This window comes from Canis aureus, chromosome 5, assembly GCF_053574225.1.
Source record: "Canis aureus isolate CA01 chromosome 5, VMU_Caureus_v.1.0, whole genome shotgun sequence".
Taxonomy (NCBI): Eukaryota; Metazoa; Chordata; class Mammalia; order Carnivora; family Canidae; genus Canis; species Canis aureus.
Window position 1 is genome coordinate 52281107 of NC_135615.1, and position 18055 is coordinate 52299161.

Here is an 18055-nt window from a genome sequence, read left to right on the forward strand (position 1 = left end):
TCTCCTTCCGCTCTTCCTTCCTCCCATTATGTGTATCAAGTACTACAAAGGAGAAAACACCGTGCTAAAACACTGGTATGTGTATAAATGTGCTTGCCCCCAAAAGCAATAAATCACTGGCTTTTCCCATTTCCCTCACAGATGACTTAAGCCAGAAATTAAAACCGTTGGGTGAGGCAGAGCGAGAATTTATTTTGAATTTGAAGAAAAAGGAATGTGAAGAGAGAGGTTTTGAATATGATGGGAAAATCAATGCCTGGGATCTCCATTACTACATGACTCAGACAGAAGAACTCAAGTACTCCATCGATCAAGAGAGCCTCAAGGAATACTTCCCAATTGAAGTGGTCACTGAAGGCTTGCTGAACATCTACCAGGAGTTGTTGGGGCTTTCATTCGAGCAGGTGGCAGATGCTCATGTGTGGCATAAAAGTGTGACACTTTACACTGTGAAGGACAAAGCCACAGGAGAAGTTTTGGGACAGTTCTACTTGGACCTCTATCCAAGGTACTGAGAATCCTATTGTTGGAAGGGACTGTAGGGATTCGATTCCTACCCAGGTTAGAACTCTTGTCTTCCAGAGTTCTCACGTGTGGTTCTTAGAAGTGAGAGTGAACATGTGGTCTCTGAAGCCAGAGTGTCTGGCTCTGTCACTTACCAGGCATCTTACTTAATAATGTTCCTGTGCCCCAGTTCCCTTACCTATATTATAGGTTTGATAAAATGTGAATATTAGTTCTACCTGCTTTGTAGGGTTATAAGGATGAAACAGTTAATGATGTGCAGAACATTGATTAGAAGACGACTCTGCATATAGCAATTGCTTAGTAAGTGTTTGCAGCCATCATCATCATCATTACCATCATCATCTGGTTTGTGCACTGCACTTACTTCATTTAAAATTGGCCCCTTGGGACGCCTGGGTAACTCAGAGGTTGAGCGGCTGCCTTTGGCTCAGGGCGTGACCCCGAGATCCTGGATCGAGTCCCACATCCAGCTCCCCGCAGGGAGCCCGCTTCTCCTTCTGCCTGTGTCTCTGCCTCTCTCTGTGTGTCTCATGAATAAGTAAATAAAATCTTTAATAATAAATAAATAAATTGGTCCCTAAAATATTTATTATTCAGGTAATCTGTTTGCCAGTACTCTTTAGTCTATGGGCACTTCCCTGAATTGGCTGAGAAGCAGCACAGTATAGTAGGAATAGCAAAATCTTTGTAGTCATTCACATGGAGTTGAGATGCTTAAGTGACTTAACCTCTTTGAGACTCTGTTTCTTCCTCTGTCGTTTGGGACTGGTAATCCCTTTATAGGATTACTTCATGCATTAGGCTATTTATGCATATCACCCAGGCTAGGTATTCAGTCAATGGTGAGAATTCAAAATATTATTGTCTCTGAAACATGTGGTAACTATGGACTCTGTTTCATCAGACATGAAAGGATTTGGATCACTTTCTCTCTAGGCTGCTTTCTAAAACAAAGCTAGGCTGTTACAATTACCAGTTCGTTTTACTAACTAGGCCAAAGGAAATTACAGTAACCCCCTACTTTTTGTAGTGCAAAAAGTTTTTAACCCACAGACTTTGGGTGACTTTAGGTAGTTGCTGGAAAGACACTGGCTAACTGTGTCATCCAGACAGTGGAGTCTTATCCCAATGTTTTTTGGACTTACTTTCACTTTTGATATAATCTAAAAATAAACCCTTGTCAAATGTAGACAAGTCTATTTTTAATAAGAATGTCAGCATAGAGTTTTAAGCCAAAAATTCTGTCCGGGGAAATCCTTCAGTCTTGGAGTGTTCTGTAACTGTCCCCAGGTTCTACTTCCAGGGTCAAAGATAGCAGTTCTTGCCACCTCCGCCTGCTGTCTCCCTGCCAACATATAATTGGTTTCTTTTGTACTCTGAGATCTGGCCATTGCTACCAGCACTGATATGGGAATCAGAAGCTGATCTCTTGTGAAAGTAGTGACCTACTTAATGTTCACTTCCTGTCACTTCATAAAAGTGAGATGGAATAACTCATTTTCTCTACATGAGTCAAAAAATGATATTTGGAGTAGGCCTAAAAAAAAGTTACTTTATTTTTGTAATCACATTTCAATTTTTATTCATTGAATACTAAGATTCTCAAAACAAAAAAGCAAAACACTCTGGTTTTAACATAAGATGCTTGATACGGACCTTTTAAAATTTATTATTGTTTTTTTAATTTGCATTTATTTTATGCAGAATTTACACCTGGGCCATAAGTTTTTGTGTCTTTAGTTTCTTTTGGGATATCTTTTTTCTTCTGTGCAACCTCTTCTGATTTAGGGACAATCTGCTCTCTTTCAGTAAGAATCATCTCAGTGTGGCAGAGAGAACTCAGGTATGGGTTACTCCGGCCACTACAGTGAAAAGTATGAGGGTGGGGTGCAGAGGGATTCCCCTTGGTCACCGGAGCCAGATTCACTACTGTTGTGACAGCAGCAGAGCAAGAAATGACATGATATCCCAGAGCATTTGATAGGAAAGAAAAAGAAAGATTAAATAAAGCTAGCTTCGGGGATCCCTGGGTGGCTCAGTGCTTTGGCGCCTGCCTTTGGCCCAGGATGCGATCCTGGAGTCCCGGGATCAAGTCCCACGTCGGGCTCTCAGCATGGAGCCTGCTTCTCCCTCCTCCTGTGTCTCTGCCTCTCTCTCTCTCTATGTCTATCATAAATAAGTAAATAAATAAATAAATAAATAAATAAATAAACAAACAAACAAACAAACAGATAAATAGATAAATAAATAAATAAATCTTTTAAAAAAATAATAAAGCTAGCTTCATAGCATAAAATGAATAATATACAGCAATGTCACTGGGGAGCTTTTGTTCACCAGAGAATCTACATTTAAACCTGTAAGTTAAAAAAAATAAAAATAAAAAATAAAAAAAAATAAACCTGTAAGTTACAGCATTACTCTCTGCATTTTTATTTTTTATTTATTTATTTTTAAAGATTTTATTTATTTATTCATGAGAGACACAGAGAGAGAGAGAGGCAGAGACACAGGCAGAGGGAGAAGCAGGCTCCCTGCAGGAAGCCCAGTGCACGACTCAATCCCGGGTCTCCAGGATCACTCCCTGGGCTGAAGGCAGACGCTCAACTGCTGAGCCACCCAGGCGTCCTATTCTCTGCATTTTTAAACATGTACAGTGGAGCACCTGGGTGGCTCAGTGGTTGAGCATCTGCCTTCAGCCCAGGGCCTGATGTTAGACAGACAAGGCTAACACAGTAGCACACATACTACTCTCAAATGAAGAACACATTTTTGGGGGAAAAATACACTCTTGACCCTCCATAGTGCACTAAGAGGTATAAAATAGAATAGTGGCACCTGGGTGGCTCAGTCAGTTAAGCATGTGCCTTCGGCTCAGATCATGATCCCAGGGTCCTGGGATCGAGCCCTGCATCAGGCTCTCTGCTCCACGGGGAGTCTGCTTCTCCCTCTCTGGCTCCCCCTGCTTGTGTTCTCATTCTCTCTGTCAAATATGTAAATAAACAAAGAGATAAATTCTTTTAAAAAAAAAGATTTATAGATCTGTTTACACATTTAGAAGTAACTACGTGGAATTATTCTATTGAACCACCAGAATCTGGGCTGGCTGAAAATCATATCACATTCAGCATATAGTTTCTGGTGTTCACATTCATGGGGCCTGTCCCCTCCTCATCTGTCCCCTTCCTTCCCATGTCCCTGCTCAGTGCTGACATAGCCTGTTCAGTAGGTCTCATTTGCAGGTCTGGGCCCACACTACGTTCCTGTCCTTCCTTCAGAAGGAGAGGATTTTTTTCTCTTCTCTTTCCCTTGGCTTTGGGTTTTTACCAGTGCTTTTAGGGCAGCAGAGTTTGTGCGCTTCCTCCCAGAAGCGAGGCAGCGCTTCATTCCTTTACCCAGGCAGCTACTCCCTCTCCAGGCCTGCGTGGACTGATGCTCTATCAGGGTATTCCCTGGCCACCGTCTTTTTGTGTGTCCCTGGCCAGATTCAGGGAGAAGACCCTGCAAACAGAGGCAGAATGTCCTTATCTGTAGTTCACAGAGGCTCCCTGTTTTCACTGGTCCACCACAGCCTTTGACAATTTGTTAAAAGACTTTTCTTACTGGTTTCTGCAGGATTTGCCCCAGGTATTAAAAAAAAAAAAAAAAAAAATGCTTGCTTCCTCACTTCCTCTCTCCTTGGAGGCATCTGTCTTGGATGGTCAGTTGAATGCCTTCCAGTTAGTGATGAATTCAGAAAAAGTTGTGATTTGGAGATTGTGAAACACATTGTGATGGTTGTGTGGATAGGAACATTGCCCTTTCTAGCATTATACCATTATAGGAAGCTGGAAAAGGCTAATTTTTTTTTTAACTTGAAGAACAGTTAAAGAACAGCAGGGAAAACAGACTAATAAGGAGTCAGCAAGAAAAGATAATACAAAAAAATTTTATATATTAATCAAAACAAACTAAAAGTTCTACCCCAAACCTGAATGTACTGTTAGTCTTCTGGCCAAAAAAAGAAAAGGAAGAAGGAAACCTACTTGTGGAATAAAGTCTAACTGCACATTGCTTTTGGAGAGACCATCACTGATACCCCATTGTCCATGAATAGACAATTTTATAGTGTAATTTATGCTTTTTCCCAAGCTAACTAAAAGCATTCTGTTTCAGAAAGGCCTGACTAGTTTATAAAAGGAGCTCATTTAATTGTGAATGCTGATTCTTCCTTCCTTGAATAAAAGGAACAACCTTCTTGTCCAGTATTTGGTTTTCTGTCAATTGTAATTTTAAGAAAAAACTGCCTCGTAAATCAAACTCTATCTTTTATCTCAAGTTTGCATTAACACAATTTAGTGTTTAGTAACCCTGTCCTTGGAGAAGAAAAGCAAGATTCCATTAAACATTGAGCTCTGTACTGGGTGTGGTATATACTCTTAATTCTTACATTAAGATTTTTCAGCAAAAGAAACCTTGGAGATAGAACTCATGTGAAGCGATAGTAGAGTTTTTGTTTGCTTAGTTCTGGTTTATCCATTTTGATAAAATGTTGACCTACTTTCTAAGTGTGGATTACATCCCTCTGGTATCCAGTAAGACTTTGTGTCTGAGAGAGGTCCCAGCAATGTTGTTGCTAGAGAAGAGTTCTCATATCTCACCCATGATGCTCTGGTTCCCAGGGAAGGAAAGTACAACCACGCAGCCTGCTTTGGTCTCCAGCCTGGCTGCCTCCTGCCTGATGGGAGCCGCATGATGTCCGTGGCTGCCCTTGTGGTGAACTTCTCGCAGCCAACAGCAGCTCGTCCCTCTCTCCTGAGGCATGATGAGGTGCGGACTTACTTCCACGAATTTGGTCATGTCATGCATCAGATTTGTGCACAGGTGAGTGATTTTTTTTTTCTTTTAATAGTAAACCTACTAACTGTTTTTCCGACTTTTATTTTTTCTGCTGCCGTTCGATTCCTCCCCTTAACATGTTTTTTCAGAATCTGAACATGCTCACGAATCTCCTAGGCCTTCTGTAAAAAAACATAAAAGTTTTCTTATTGTGTCCTCACATGTACTGTGTTTTTTACTCAGAGGTTAACCCACTGGTAAAGGATCTTCATTGAATACCACCCAATGGAAAAAGATTATCATTAAGGGTTACAGATAACTCTGGGTTTTTTTACTTTTAATTATCTTCTTCTCCATAGGGATTTGGTGTAAGCCTCACAGATAAACTGAGCTGTAATCTCTTTTCTTCCACTTATTAATGCTTTGTTTAGTTTGGTGATTTTCAACTGTCTCAGACTCTACTCCTTTTTTAATAATAAATACATTGAAACACCTCCCACTACTAGCCTCAAATTAAAATCATAGATAACGTAGTATAACCATGTGGAGAACTTGCCAAAAAGGGCGTGTGTGTGTGTGTGCGGTGGCTTGCAACTGATTCCTCTATTTCTGAAAATGAACATTTTTTTCTCAACTTAGTAATACAATTCAGTAAACTAGGCCCACCGTATTCTAGGATAAACCATATGAACTTGTTAATATTTCACTGTTATCTGACTCATGAAAACACCGAGTTAGAAACAGTTTATTTTTTTTAAAGATTTTATTTATTTATTCATAGAGACAGAGAGAGAGAGAGAGAGGCAGAGACACAGGCTGAGGGAGAAGCAGGCATCATACAGAGAGCCTGACGTGGGACTCGATTCAGGGTCTCCAGGATCACGCCCTGGGCGGCAGGCGGCGCTAAACTGCTGCGCCACCAGGGCTGCCCTAGAAACAGTTTAATAAACAGTTTAGAAAACTGATATTAGAGATACCTGGGTGGTTCAGTGGTTGAGCATCTGCCTTCAGCCCAGGGCGTGATCCCAGGGTCCTGGTATCAAGTCCCACATCAGGATCCCTGCGTGGAGCCTGTTTCTCCCTCTGCCTGTGTCTCTGCCTCTCTTCGTGTCTCTAGTGAATGAATGAATGAATGAATGAATGAATGAATGAATGAAAGAAAGAAAGAAAGAAAGAAAAAAGGAAGGAAGGAAGGAAGGAAAGAAAGAAAAGAAAGAAAGGAAAGAAAGAAAGGGAAGGGAAGGGAAGGGAGAAAGGAAAGAAACGGATGGATGGAAGGAAGGAAGGAAGGAAGGAAGGAAGGAAGGAAGGAAGGAAGGAAGGAAGGAAACTGATATTAAAAGAAATGGAGGAACATTTTTCCAAATTTGAAATTTCTATGCATCTCCAAAGGCAAAGTTTTTAAGAAGAAGCTTTTTATTAGAACAGTTTTCAATTTACAGAAAAGGTGCAAGGACAGAACAAAAATTGCCCATGTAACCCTCCCCGTTTCCTCTACTCCTAACATCTAATACTACCATAGTACATTGGTCATAACCATGAAGCCAGTGTTGCTACAGTACTCCTAACTACACCCAGCACTTTTTAGATTTTACTCATTTTTCCCAACAGCCGTTCTCCACACAGAATTTTTTTTTCACAGAAAATTTTGTAGTTGATATATTGTCCTCCTTGAACATAAAACAAATACATTTTTATGTTTTCCAGATAGTTAGGCCTGGGCATGGCTCCATAGTAAGATATAATGAAGTCTTCATTATGAATAACCCTGAACCTAATAACAAAAACTACAGACTGATAAATGCGGTTTGTGTTGTAAACTCAAGCCCTAGAATGATATTGCCAAGTGTCTTGGTTCAGGTTGCTGTAGCAGAATATCTTAGCCTGGGTGGCTTATTAGCAATGAAAACTTCTTTCTCACAGAGGCTAAAAGTTCCAGGATCAAGGGAGGTGCTGGCAGATTTGGTATCCGGTAAGAACCTGCTTTCTGGTTCACAGATGGTGCCTTCTCACCATGTTGTCACGTGATAGAAAGGTTGGGGGTCTCCCTGGGTTTTCTCTTACAAGGACGCTGATCCCATTCATGCAAGTTCTACCTTCACGACCTAATTACCTCCCAAAGGCCTTGCCTCCTACCATCACATTGGGGATTAGGTTTCAACATATGAACTGGGGGGAACAAAGACATTCCATATTGGTCAATAGCACCAGTGGTGACTTGATTTTCCAAAATGGTGAACATTTTTTTGGGAAACTTACAAAAAGCAGTCTTGCTTTGATTTACCTAGTTGATCTCAATAGTTCAGTCCTGGAAATTAAAGGTAGGTACAAAATACTTTACAGAAATATGTGCAATGGAGTTAGTTTCTGGGCTTGCTTAATTAAGATTTTTCACTTATGTAAATGTCCAGTAGGACATATGAATGGCATGTAGCATATGGGACAATTGTTTTTTGTCCACACATATGCAGTTGGTCCTGGACATCTAGCATCCCCGGCCCTCAGAATAGCTCCCAAGTCATTATAATAACCAAAGATGTATCCACTCAGTTCCAAAACAATACTGTCACTATTGTTTAAAAAAACCTGTTTAGTTCTTTTAACAATTTATCTTTACATTCTGATTTTTCCATGTTTAGTTCAAAAAAATAGGGAAATAAGATATGAATCTGTTCAAATAAGTCCTCATACACCAATGTAGCCAGTTCTATCCTGTATTTAATCCAAGGAAAAGAAATCTTTCAGAATAACCCAAATTTTCTTTCTGACATAATTTTAAAGTACTTTCACAGCTATCAGGTTCCTGCAGTATTTATTTTCAATCAGTGTCCATTCTGTAGCTGTTTCCTTTAATTAAGATAAGTCTAATTTCCATTTCCTTTTTTAAAAAATATTTTTATGAGTTATTTAGAAAAGTCAGATACCTTTTTGAATTTCAGACTTATGGAATATTACTTAGGTTGTCCAAGATCCAGTTATATATTTGTACATACATAAACCATAGCTTGTTTTTAGAATAGTGGATCTTAACTCTTTTGGGTATGAGGATTCTATGAAAATCTGATTTTAAGCTGTGGATACCTCTTCTAGGAAAATGTACATACAACTCATATACTCAGATTTTTACATAACATTCCAAAGGGCTCACAGATTCCTTGAAGCCCAGACCATAATGAATTCCAAGTTAAGAACTCCTGGGTTATAGCAGTTTCCTCCTTATTTGTATATTGATTAGCAACTAATGATTTCACAAAGGAATAACTTGGCGTCTTAATCACATTTATTAAAGTAATAGTGATTCTTGAGTGGATTTTCAGTGCTCTTCATGTGTGTTCTTGTTTTCAGACATAGTCCTCTTAGAACCTGAGTATTATATGCTTACCATGTGCTCATAATGCATTTCTCTACCACTCTGTTATTCTCATGATCTCTTATGTTATTTTTGATCCTTTGAGATAGTCACTTTTAATGCTGGAAAATAATGTTCCTGGTTCCTAAATTTATTATTTTAGAGCTCTTTGACTCTTAACTGAAATATATGTATGTTTATGTGTGTGTGTGTGTACGTATATATATAAACTGTATAAATGTATAATATATACATGAATCAGTATATATAGTGATACACTGATGACAGTATCATGATGATGATAGTGTTTGTATATGGTGTCTCTATTGAAACACTGGACTACCTTCAATTCTTACAGAGTTTGCCTAACTTCCTTCATGAACACAGAATGTGTCATATAACTAAATAGTGTGTAGTACAATCCCTTGATTGGTCATCTCATGAGATCATCTTTGAAAAATCTCTATTAATTCTTTCATATGTATGTAATGCTTTAAGAACTTTTAAAGATATAAATGTTGAATTACTATGTTGTACACCTGAAATTAATATAATGTTGTATGTCTACTATAGGTCAATTAAAAATTTTTTTAAAGAATTTTTTTTAAAGATTGTATTTATTTATTCATGAGAGACACAGAGAGAGAGAGGCGCAGAGACACAGGCAGAGGGAGAAGCAGGGTCCATGCAGGAAGCCCAATGTGGGACTCGATCCTGGGTCTCCAGGATCACACTCTGGGCCAAAGGCAGGGTCAAACCACTGAGCCACCGGGACCACCCAAAAGAACTTTTAAGTTAATTGTATATGGAACCAATAATCAGTACTTTTGTCTCAAAAGTAATAGGCACAGAACCACCTCCTTGCAGCCTTATAATAATTTCAAATTCTTTTGTATTAACGTAACCTGGGTGGTAGTGAATAAGGAGTTTTAATAGCTTCTATGTTTAGTAACACTTCTGACTTCTCTGAGAAATACATAGTGAATTTAAAATTTGCCATGTGGGAGCACCTGGGTGGCTCAGTCAGTTAAGTCGACTCTAGGTTTTGGCTCAGGTTAATGATCTGAGGGTTGTTGATCGAGCCCCACATCAGGCTCCGTGTTGGGCAAGAAACCTGCTTAAGATTCTCTCTCTCTCTCTCTCTCTGTCAAAAAAAAAAATTCTCTCTCTTCCTCTCCTTCTCTCTCTCTCTAATTTAAACAAATAATAATAATTTTGCTGTACACATCCACTAGATTGATTTTAAGATATGGCAGCTCAGTGTTTGGGTCCTCCACTTTGGCATTGTGCAAGTTTGATGACCTGAAGAGCTCGTTGGAGCTTGTCATAGTAATATTTAAATGTGACTGCAGGAACATCCAGTTTGCAAACATGAATGTGCACTAGTTCAATATGTCTCCTATTTCATCATTCAGGAGATGAGTTTCTCTTATATTTTCTTGTGTTAGTACTATGGGGTATATAATTTTGAAGATAACAATCAAGAGATGGCATCTCTGGTATCTCTTCCTGTTTCTTGGCTTTATTGTGGTTTGGGCTCTCAGTAATCACTGGCCTTTTGAACTAGGTAGGCTAGAAAAGAAAAGTAATTCTTCTTAACAGCTGCCATAATGATGTCATTGGTCTGCACATTGGGAGTAATGAGTTTTAGACTGTTAGAGATCATTATTGTAAAGCAACATAGGGGGCACCTGGGTAGCAAAGCATCCAACTCTTGATTTTGGCTCAGATGGTGATCTCATGGTCATGAGATCAGATCCTCATCAGACCCTCACTTGGCTCAGAGTGGAGGCTACTTGAGATTCTCTCCCCCTCTGCCTCCTACTCCTGTATTTACACATAATTCAAGCTTGTGCTTGCTTGCTCTCTCTCTCTCTCTCTCTCCCCTCCCCCAATCTCTAAAAAATAAAATAAATAAGTCTTAAAGCATCATAGAATCACAATAAAGCCTTATCAATTAAAAGTGAGAAGGATGGAAGGGCAGAAAAACTTCAAATTTTGTAATTCCAAATAATGTTTTAATTTGGTCAAAAGACTAATAGAGAGCCTCTTGTCTTGTAAATAAACCCTGTGGGGCAGAGGCCAGGCAGGCACCCTAGTGTTAGGATAAGAACACTGCCTTAGGGGTGCCTGGAGGGCTCAGTCAGTTGAGCGTCCAACTCTTGGTTTCATCTCAGGTCCTGATTTTTGGGTCATGAGATCAAGTCCCAGCATGGGGCTCTGTGCTTGGGAGGGAGGTTACTTGGGATTCTCTCCCTACTCCGCCCCCCAGCTTGTACATACAAGTTCTCTCTCTCTCTCATAAATAAATCTTTTTTTAAAAAATCACTGTATTAAAAATCATCCAGGTACTTGAGAGCCTATGTGACTGAGCAAGTTATTAAACCTTCTTGAGCCATTTCATTTTTCTTGTTCATAAATGAGGACAACAGTTCTCATACCTGTTTCCCTGGATGCCTGTAAGATTATTAATAATGTATGAAAGGTACTTGGGAAAGCATTAAGTACCATATGTATTTGAAGTATTGTAACTGTATTTACACATAATTCAAGCTTCGGGGATCACTACATAGCACACGTCATAATTTGAGAGAAGGAAAAAAGTGGCCACAAGGCAAAGTACCTTCGCTTCAGTTTAAGAAATTCACAAACACCTACCCTCAGTAGGTTTTTGGGTGAAGATCTTTGGAAGGTGATTAGAAACCATCTGATTTAGGGGTGCCTGGCTGGAATAGTGCTTAAGCCTCCAGCTCTTGTCTTCGGCTCACGCAGTAATCTCAGGTTCGTGACAGGAGCCCTGCCTTAGGCTCCACACTCAGTGTGGAGTCTGTTTGGGACTCTCTCCCCATCTCCCTGCCCTTCCCGTTCATGTGCACTCTCTTTCTCTCACTCAAATGAGTAAGTCTGAGGGAGGGAGGAAGGATCACGTTTGTGTTCGTCTTTCTGTTGTTTTAATGTTTATTGCCCATTTGGAAATTTGATTCCTGAAGCTAGAGCAGAATGAGCAGTTTCAAGTATTGCAATGGTGGGAAAAGAGTTGAAAAGAATATGGGTTTGTTTGATCTTCAGTATTAATACTGAAAAATAGATCCTTGAAGGAAGCCAAGGACAAGCACGATTAGACCAGCCAAGACCATACCTGGTTAGGCAAACTGGGCAGGCTAAGAACGATAATAGCAGCCAAGACTTAGTGAGCACTGACCATGTGCCAGACACTATAATCAGTGCCTCACATCCATTAATGAATTTTATCCTCACAGTATTCCCTGAATAAGGAATATGGCCTCTCCTATTAAACTGTTACCCACCCCCCCATTTCCAAGTAGAGAAAACAGAGATTCAAGAGGGTTGAATGGCTTGTCCCCGATCTGATGGTCATGCTCCTCACCAGTCTGCTACCTGTAACCACTGTTCTCAGTCCCCGCCCTGGAGACAACAGTGCATCATGTGGCCAGAATTTGATCTCCCAAGTATGTATTCCTGTCTGATAGATCTTTTTCTCCTTAGCTTCTTAAATGACATTCTCTCTAAGTCAACCACAAGTAAGCATGTGTGGAATGAGTTTATCTAGTTCCACATTTCCCTCTGTATAAGGTGACCTTTCAGTGTTAGTCCTAAAGTACAGTAAACACTTATCAACAACTTTGTGGCCTCTGCTCCCTACCCCCAGCCCCGCACAGTTAGAGATTCCATCATTAGTATTAGAAGCGATGTCTTTCAGGATCCCATTTTTGTTATTCTATTTATTTGTTTTTGGTTTATTAAAGATTTTATATATTTGTTCACGAGAGACACACAGAGAGAGAGAGAGGCAGAGACACAGGCAGAGGGAGAAGCAGGCTCCCTGCGGGGAGCCTGATACGGGACTCAATCCCAGGACCCCAGGATCATGACCTGACCCGAAGGCAGACATTCAACCACTGAGCTACCCAGGTCTCTGTGTCACTGTATTTATTTGTGTGCTTATTTATATATATGAGTGTGTGTGTGTGTGTGTGTGTGTGTGTATAGAGAGAGACACATGTCTACAAAAGAAATGCTTAATGTCAGCTCAGGTCATGATCTGAGTGTCATGAGATCAAGCACCAGCCTCAGGCTCCATGGTGGGTGTAGAGCCTGCTTAAGTTCTCTCTCTTTCTCTCTGCCCCTCCCCACTATCCTACCATTGCCACCAGCCCCCCACCCAGCCCCCACTCACACATGTGTGCTCTTTCCCCTCTCTCTTAAAAAAAAAAAAAAAAAAAGCAGTATTTAGGACCTCTACGGATTATGTCTTTTGAATCATGGTGGTGATACTGATCTGCTGAACTATAGGGCTGCTGTGAAGATTAATAAGCAAGTCAGCAAAGTATTATTCAGGGTATCTTTATTACTATTATTACTTCCATTGATGGGTAGGTGTATGTGAAGTTAAAAGTGTGAACCCTTAACCCTCTATTTGTGTCAGAGTCTGGGAAACAGTGGCACTTGTCTTTTTTTAATGGTTTGTTACATAAACTTCTGCACCATCCCTGGATTTAGGGGTAAGTCGCGCAGGTCAGGATCTGGAATGACTGTGAGGAAATCGGTAGGGGATCACCTCAGACAGCCAGAGTCCATTCTCCTGGGGCCTTTTCTTTTTCTAAACACAGTACACTTACGGATTTCAGCGACTGCTTTTCCTTTGAGCTGGAATTTGGTATCACGAACATAAAACTTTAGTTGCAACCCCTAAAAGCATCCAGCCACTTAATTAGAACAGTCATCCGTAAGACTTTGGTCTTTAAATACACCAGAAGCTCACAGACTTTTGAGCTTTAATTTATATAATTTTGTTCCAGCTCTTGCTGTGTTGTCTGAATTCTTTATAGCATCAAGTGATCTGTTGTAAAAATCTGTAATAGTGTGTATTTTAGGTATCCCGTTGTCTGTTTAAAAGGGTAATAATGAAAAATCTCATGGTTTTAACTAACATTCTTCCTCCCAAGAAATTAAAATCAAACAGAAATCTAAGTTTACATTGTCTTCTAGGCTTTTATTGTCAAAACATTTCTTGCGACGGTAATGCTCTAAAACCTTTCGAAGTGTCACCTACAAAATGATTCGTTAATCGTGTTATTTTGTGTTCATTTCACGATGCTCTGCTTTATCTGGGAAGTATATTAACATCAATAGATACTATAGCCTATAAGCTACTATTTATTCGACACCTTCAAATTGTTCTTACTGAAAACCATATAAAGGGCTTTATAGGGCTCTTTGGAACATGCGCTTTAAAACTAGGAGGTGGTGTTTGCTGACTGGTCAGCAGTGAGTAAATAATTCAGCAGCCGTGCTGTCCTGAGTGTCAGACCCCCAGCGGGCTACTAGATGCTAAGACTTGCTCAGGGTTCCTTTGTTGACTCATACAGTGGCTGACCATGGATGCCTTTCTTTTTAGAAGCAATTCAGTTGTTTGCTGGAAATAGAGCTTTTGAATTTCATAGGATCTTTGTCCTCCTCTTTTGAAAAATATTTAAATGATACTGCTCAAAGGGCACACAGAGAAACAGCGTGACTGACTTTCTGACTTTCGGGAAATTAGTAAGCAAGCCGTAGGGCTATTTTTAGCTTTTACTCCTTGCAAACATTTCCTTTTGTTCTTTAGGAGACATTGTTGATCTGTTCATTCATGTGCTATGCTTTCTCCCCCACCACCCGATGGCTTTGGACAGAATAAGCCTTCTCTTCTCTACTCTGAATGACATAACTGCGTTACTTTTTATTTTGTTCAGTTTTAACTCATGAGTTTCTCATTTGTTCATGTTTTTCTAGGTTCTGAAATACCACCAGCACCACCACCTCCAAACACACACACATTTTGTTGTTACTTGGGGCTGATTTGCACCCTTATCTGCAAATGCTGACTGAAAAATATTCACACAAGCAGAATATACAAAATGTACATTTTTGTCGAAATACCGCGGAGTGGTAGCTGATGGTATGATTTATTTGCCTTTATTTGGTCTGTTAGTACTTCTTTAAAAACTATAATCCTTAGAAAATCATGCAGTTACTCTTAACAGAATCCCAAGTGCAGGAGAGGTGCTTACAAAGGCCGACCTTCACAGCCAGGCTCATGTTTGATCCTTGAAACATCTTCCAGTATGTAGAGGAAGTAGGATTCCTAAGGAAGCACAATTGAAACCTCAGTTTTGCTCTTCTTATGAAGGCAAGTTTGATTGATATAAGATTTTTCTACTTTAGGGAAGCCTGGGAGTTTCAGTGGTTGAGCATCTGCCTCTGACCCAGGGCCTGATCCTAGAGTCCCGGAATCGAGTCCCACATCAGGCTCCCTGAAGGGAGCCTGCTTCTCCCTCTGCCTATGTCTCTTCCTCTCTTTCTCTCTGTGTCTCTCATGAATAAATAAATAAAATCTAAAAAAAAAAAAAAAAGATTTTTCTACTTTAGATAATATCTAGGATTTAGCCACTTTGTAATGTCATAATTTGACCTTTTATGTTTTTTATTTTTCTATAGCATAGGCATTATAGCAATTGTGCTTAAAACCATGGGTTCTGGAATCAGACCACCTGGTTTCAAACCCTAGATCTCCTGTCAATCTCAGTATGTTTCAATTTCCTTATCTCCAAACAGAGATAACAGTATGTACTTCATATAATCATTTTAGAATTTGAATCAGATAATTCATATAAAGGGCCTAGCATAATGTCTGACGTGGTAAAGTCTCAATGGATTTCCACTGGTATGTTTATTGCATCAAAGTGTTTTATCTAAATGTAGGATGTTTGTTATTTTAGAAGATACCAGAAAGAGGCAAAATATTCAGTTTTCTGGAACCCTTGCCTCTTCCCTATAAGAATTTTTTTTTTTTTTAGGATGTCCTCAAACACAGGTGGCCTAATTCCAGCGCCTAGTGAATTTCCTTCCCTTTGGCCCTGCAGTATTTGCAGCTCCTCATATCTAGAATCAGCGCAATTATAATAGGAAGTCAAGCAAAACATTTTTTTGCATAAAGAGAGGAAGGCAGAATGTGAAATGGCGTTGACATCTGCGCTTCTGCCCTGGGCCAAAAGCAGAATCAGTTCTTTGCTGCTGATTCGGCATCCCATCTGCCGCCTCCCCCAGCACTTAAGCCCTTCTTCTTTTCCTTTCCCTGCAGAACCCCGGGGATGATGAAGTCAGGGAGGGACTGAGGAGGGAAACAGGACAGAGAGGTTCAGGGAAAGACAACACAGTGATAACCCCCATTCTGCAGGCGACCCAGTTGTTTTCATGCTAACTCTCCTCTGCCCGTGTCAGTTTTACTGAAGTTCTGTGGATGGTGTGCAGGTTCCCCTCTTTCTGATCAAGAGCTTTCCTGACATATGTTTCAATAGTTCACTAAACTTCACTTTTTTTTTTCTTTCAGATTTTATTTATTTATTTGAAAGAGAGAGAGAGAGCGCTCCCCCCAAGCAGGGGGAGCAATATAGGGAGAGGAGAAGCCGACTGCCTGAGCAGCTGAGCAGGATCCTGGGATCACGACCTGAACCAAAGGCAGACCCTTAACCACTGAGCCACCCAGGCATTCCTAAACTTCCCTTTAAAAAAAAAAAAAAAAAAATTAACTCTTAGCCTATACCCTCAGAATAAGTCCTTTATTTTTATAAGGGATGCTTTAACTTCTGAGTATATATTTTGTCCAGGAAACTATAGCTGCATTTCACTGCCCCCACTTGCCAGCTGACCCACAGCTCTAACTCCTGCTGAAATGGCTTCTTGTGTTAAGGCAACCTCTTCTATCCTGAGAGGTACAACTAGGCTTTCTACAACACTATTACCTTAGAAATCACTTATTTAAAGTTTAGAACACAAAACATAACACACATGGAAAGGATATCTGTCTGCAATGTTGTAATTTAACTCTGATTTTGATGAAAACTTGAGGAGTTAAATAATAGAGTGATGAGTGCCCCAGAAATGGACTTATCGAATAAATAAAAGGAAGCAAACGGAAAAGAGAAGTAGGGGGAAATTGTCCTAAATATATTCATTTTCAATGGAAAATTTTTAAAATCTTTTTACTTCCAAAGCTTAAGGCTAGTTTTAACTCAGACTGATTTTTTTTTCAGTTATGTTTCTTGATGATTATTCCAAGTTTGTCTATGATTCAAAATATGAAATATTCATTTAAATGAACATAGAGTACTTGGAGGGTTATTTTTCAGGCTGCTTGGCTACTGTGTTTTGTTTTCATTTGAATTTGAAGTTATCCTAACCCTTTATTCAAAGAGGCAGGTGACTCTGATTCTGTCCTGAGTTTTAGAGATTCCTTTTTTTTCTTTAAGATTTGACAGAGAGAATGCATAAGCAGGGGGAACAGCAGGCAAAAGGAAAGGGAGAAGTAGGCTCCCTGCTAAGCAAGGAGCCCGGCATGGGGTTCAATCCCAGGACCCTGGGATCATGACCTGAACTGAAGGCAGGCACTTAACCGACTGAGCCACCCAGACACCTCCCCTTTTTTCTAATAATTATTTAAGTAATCTCTCTACCCTCTTTGGGGCTCAAACTTACAATCCCAAGATCAAGAGTCACATGGTCTACCAACTGAGCCAGCCAGGTGCCCAGCTCTTAGAGTCCTAATTATAATGCATCACATAAGTAGTTTTCATTCAGTGCTTAAATAAAAAGACCTCTGTGTTCACTTTCTAGACTGATTTTGCACGATTTAGCGGAACAAATGTGGAAACCGACTTTGTAGAGGTGCCATCACAAATGCTTGAGAACTGGGTATGGGACATGGATTCCCTCCGAAGATTGTCAAAACATTATAAAGATGGAAGCCCTATCATGGATGATCTGCTTGAAAAGCTTGTTGATTCCAGACTGGTCAACACAGGTATGACTTGTAATTTTAGAAAAGGAAAATTTGGGGATCCCTGAGTGGCGCAGCGGTTTGGTGCCTGCCTTTGGCCCAGGGCGCGATCCTGGAGAGCCGGGATCGAATCCCACGTCGGGCTCCTGGTGCATGGAGCCTGCTTCTCCCTCTGCCTGTGTCTCTGCCTCTCTCTCTCTCTCTCTCTGTGACTACCATAAATAAATAAAAATTAAAAAAATAAAAATTTATAGAAAAGGAAAATTTGTTAGAATTGCTTAAGAGGGAATTGCCGACATGTTCTTCTATAGAACTTATTTCCCCTTTGATAATCCTAGTGCTCTTAAAGTGCTATTATGGGGGGGGAGAAGACTGCTAAATATACAGGATTGTGCCCAAGAAAAAAAAATCTGTCTCCTTTTAAATCTTAAGTGAGTTACCTTGCTCCCACTCTGTAGTATGTACTACAGGCATCAGTTTTTGAAATCTTTGATCTTGTGATATTAGAACACATAGTTCTCTTT

The 18055-nt window shown here is 40.0% G+C and overlaps 1 protein-coding gene across 5 annotated transcripts in view; it reads left to right on the forward strand.

Moving 5' to 3' along the window:
• Positions 1-18055, forward strand: part of NLN (neurolysin) — a 106695-nt gene that overhangs the window by 61286 nt on the left and 27354 nt on the right. For all 5 annotated transcript variants that reach the window (XM_077898000.1, XM_077898004.1, XM_077898001.1 and 2 more), the window contains 3 exons: positions 142-508; positions 5190-5391; positions 17369-17555. In XM_077898000.1, the coding sequence (XP_077754126.1) occupies positions 142-508; positions 5190-5391; positions 17369-17555 (756 nt within the window). The remainder of the gene's footprint in view (positions 1-141; positions 509-5189; positions 5392-17368; positions 17556-18055) is intronic.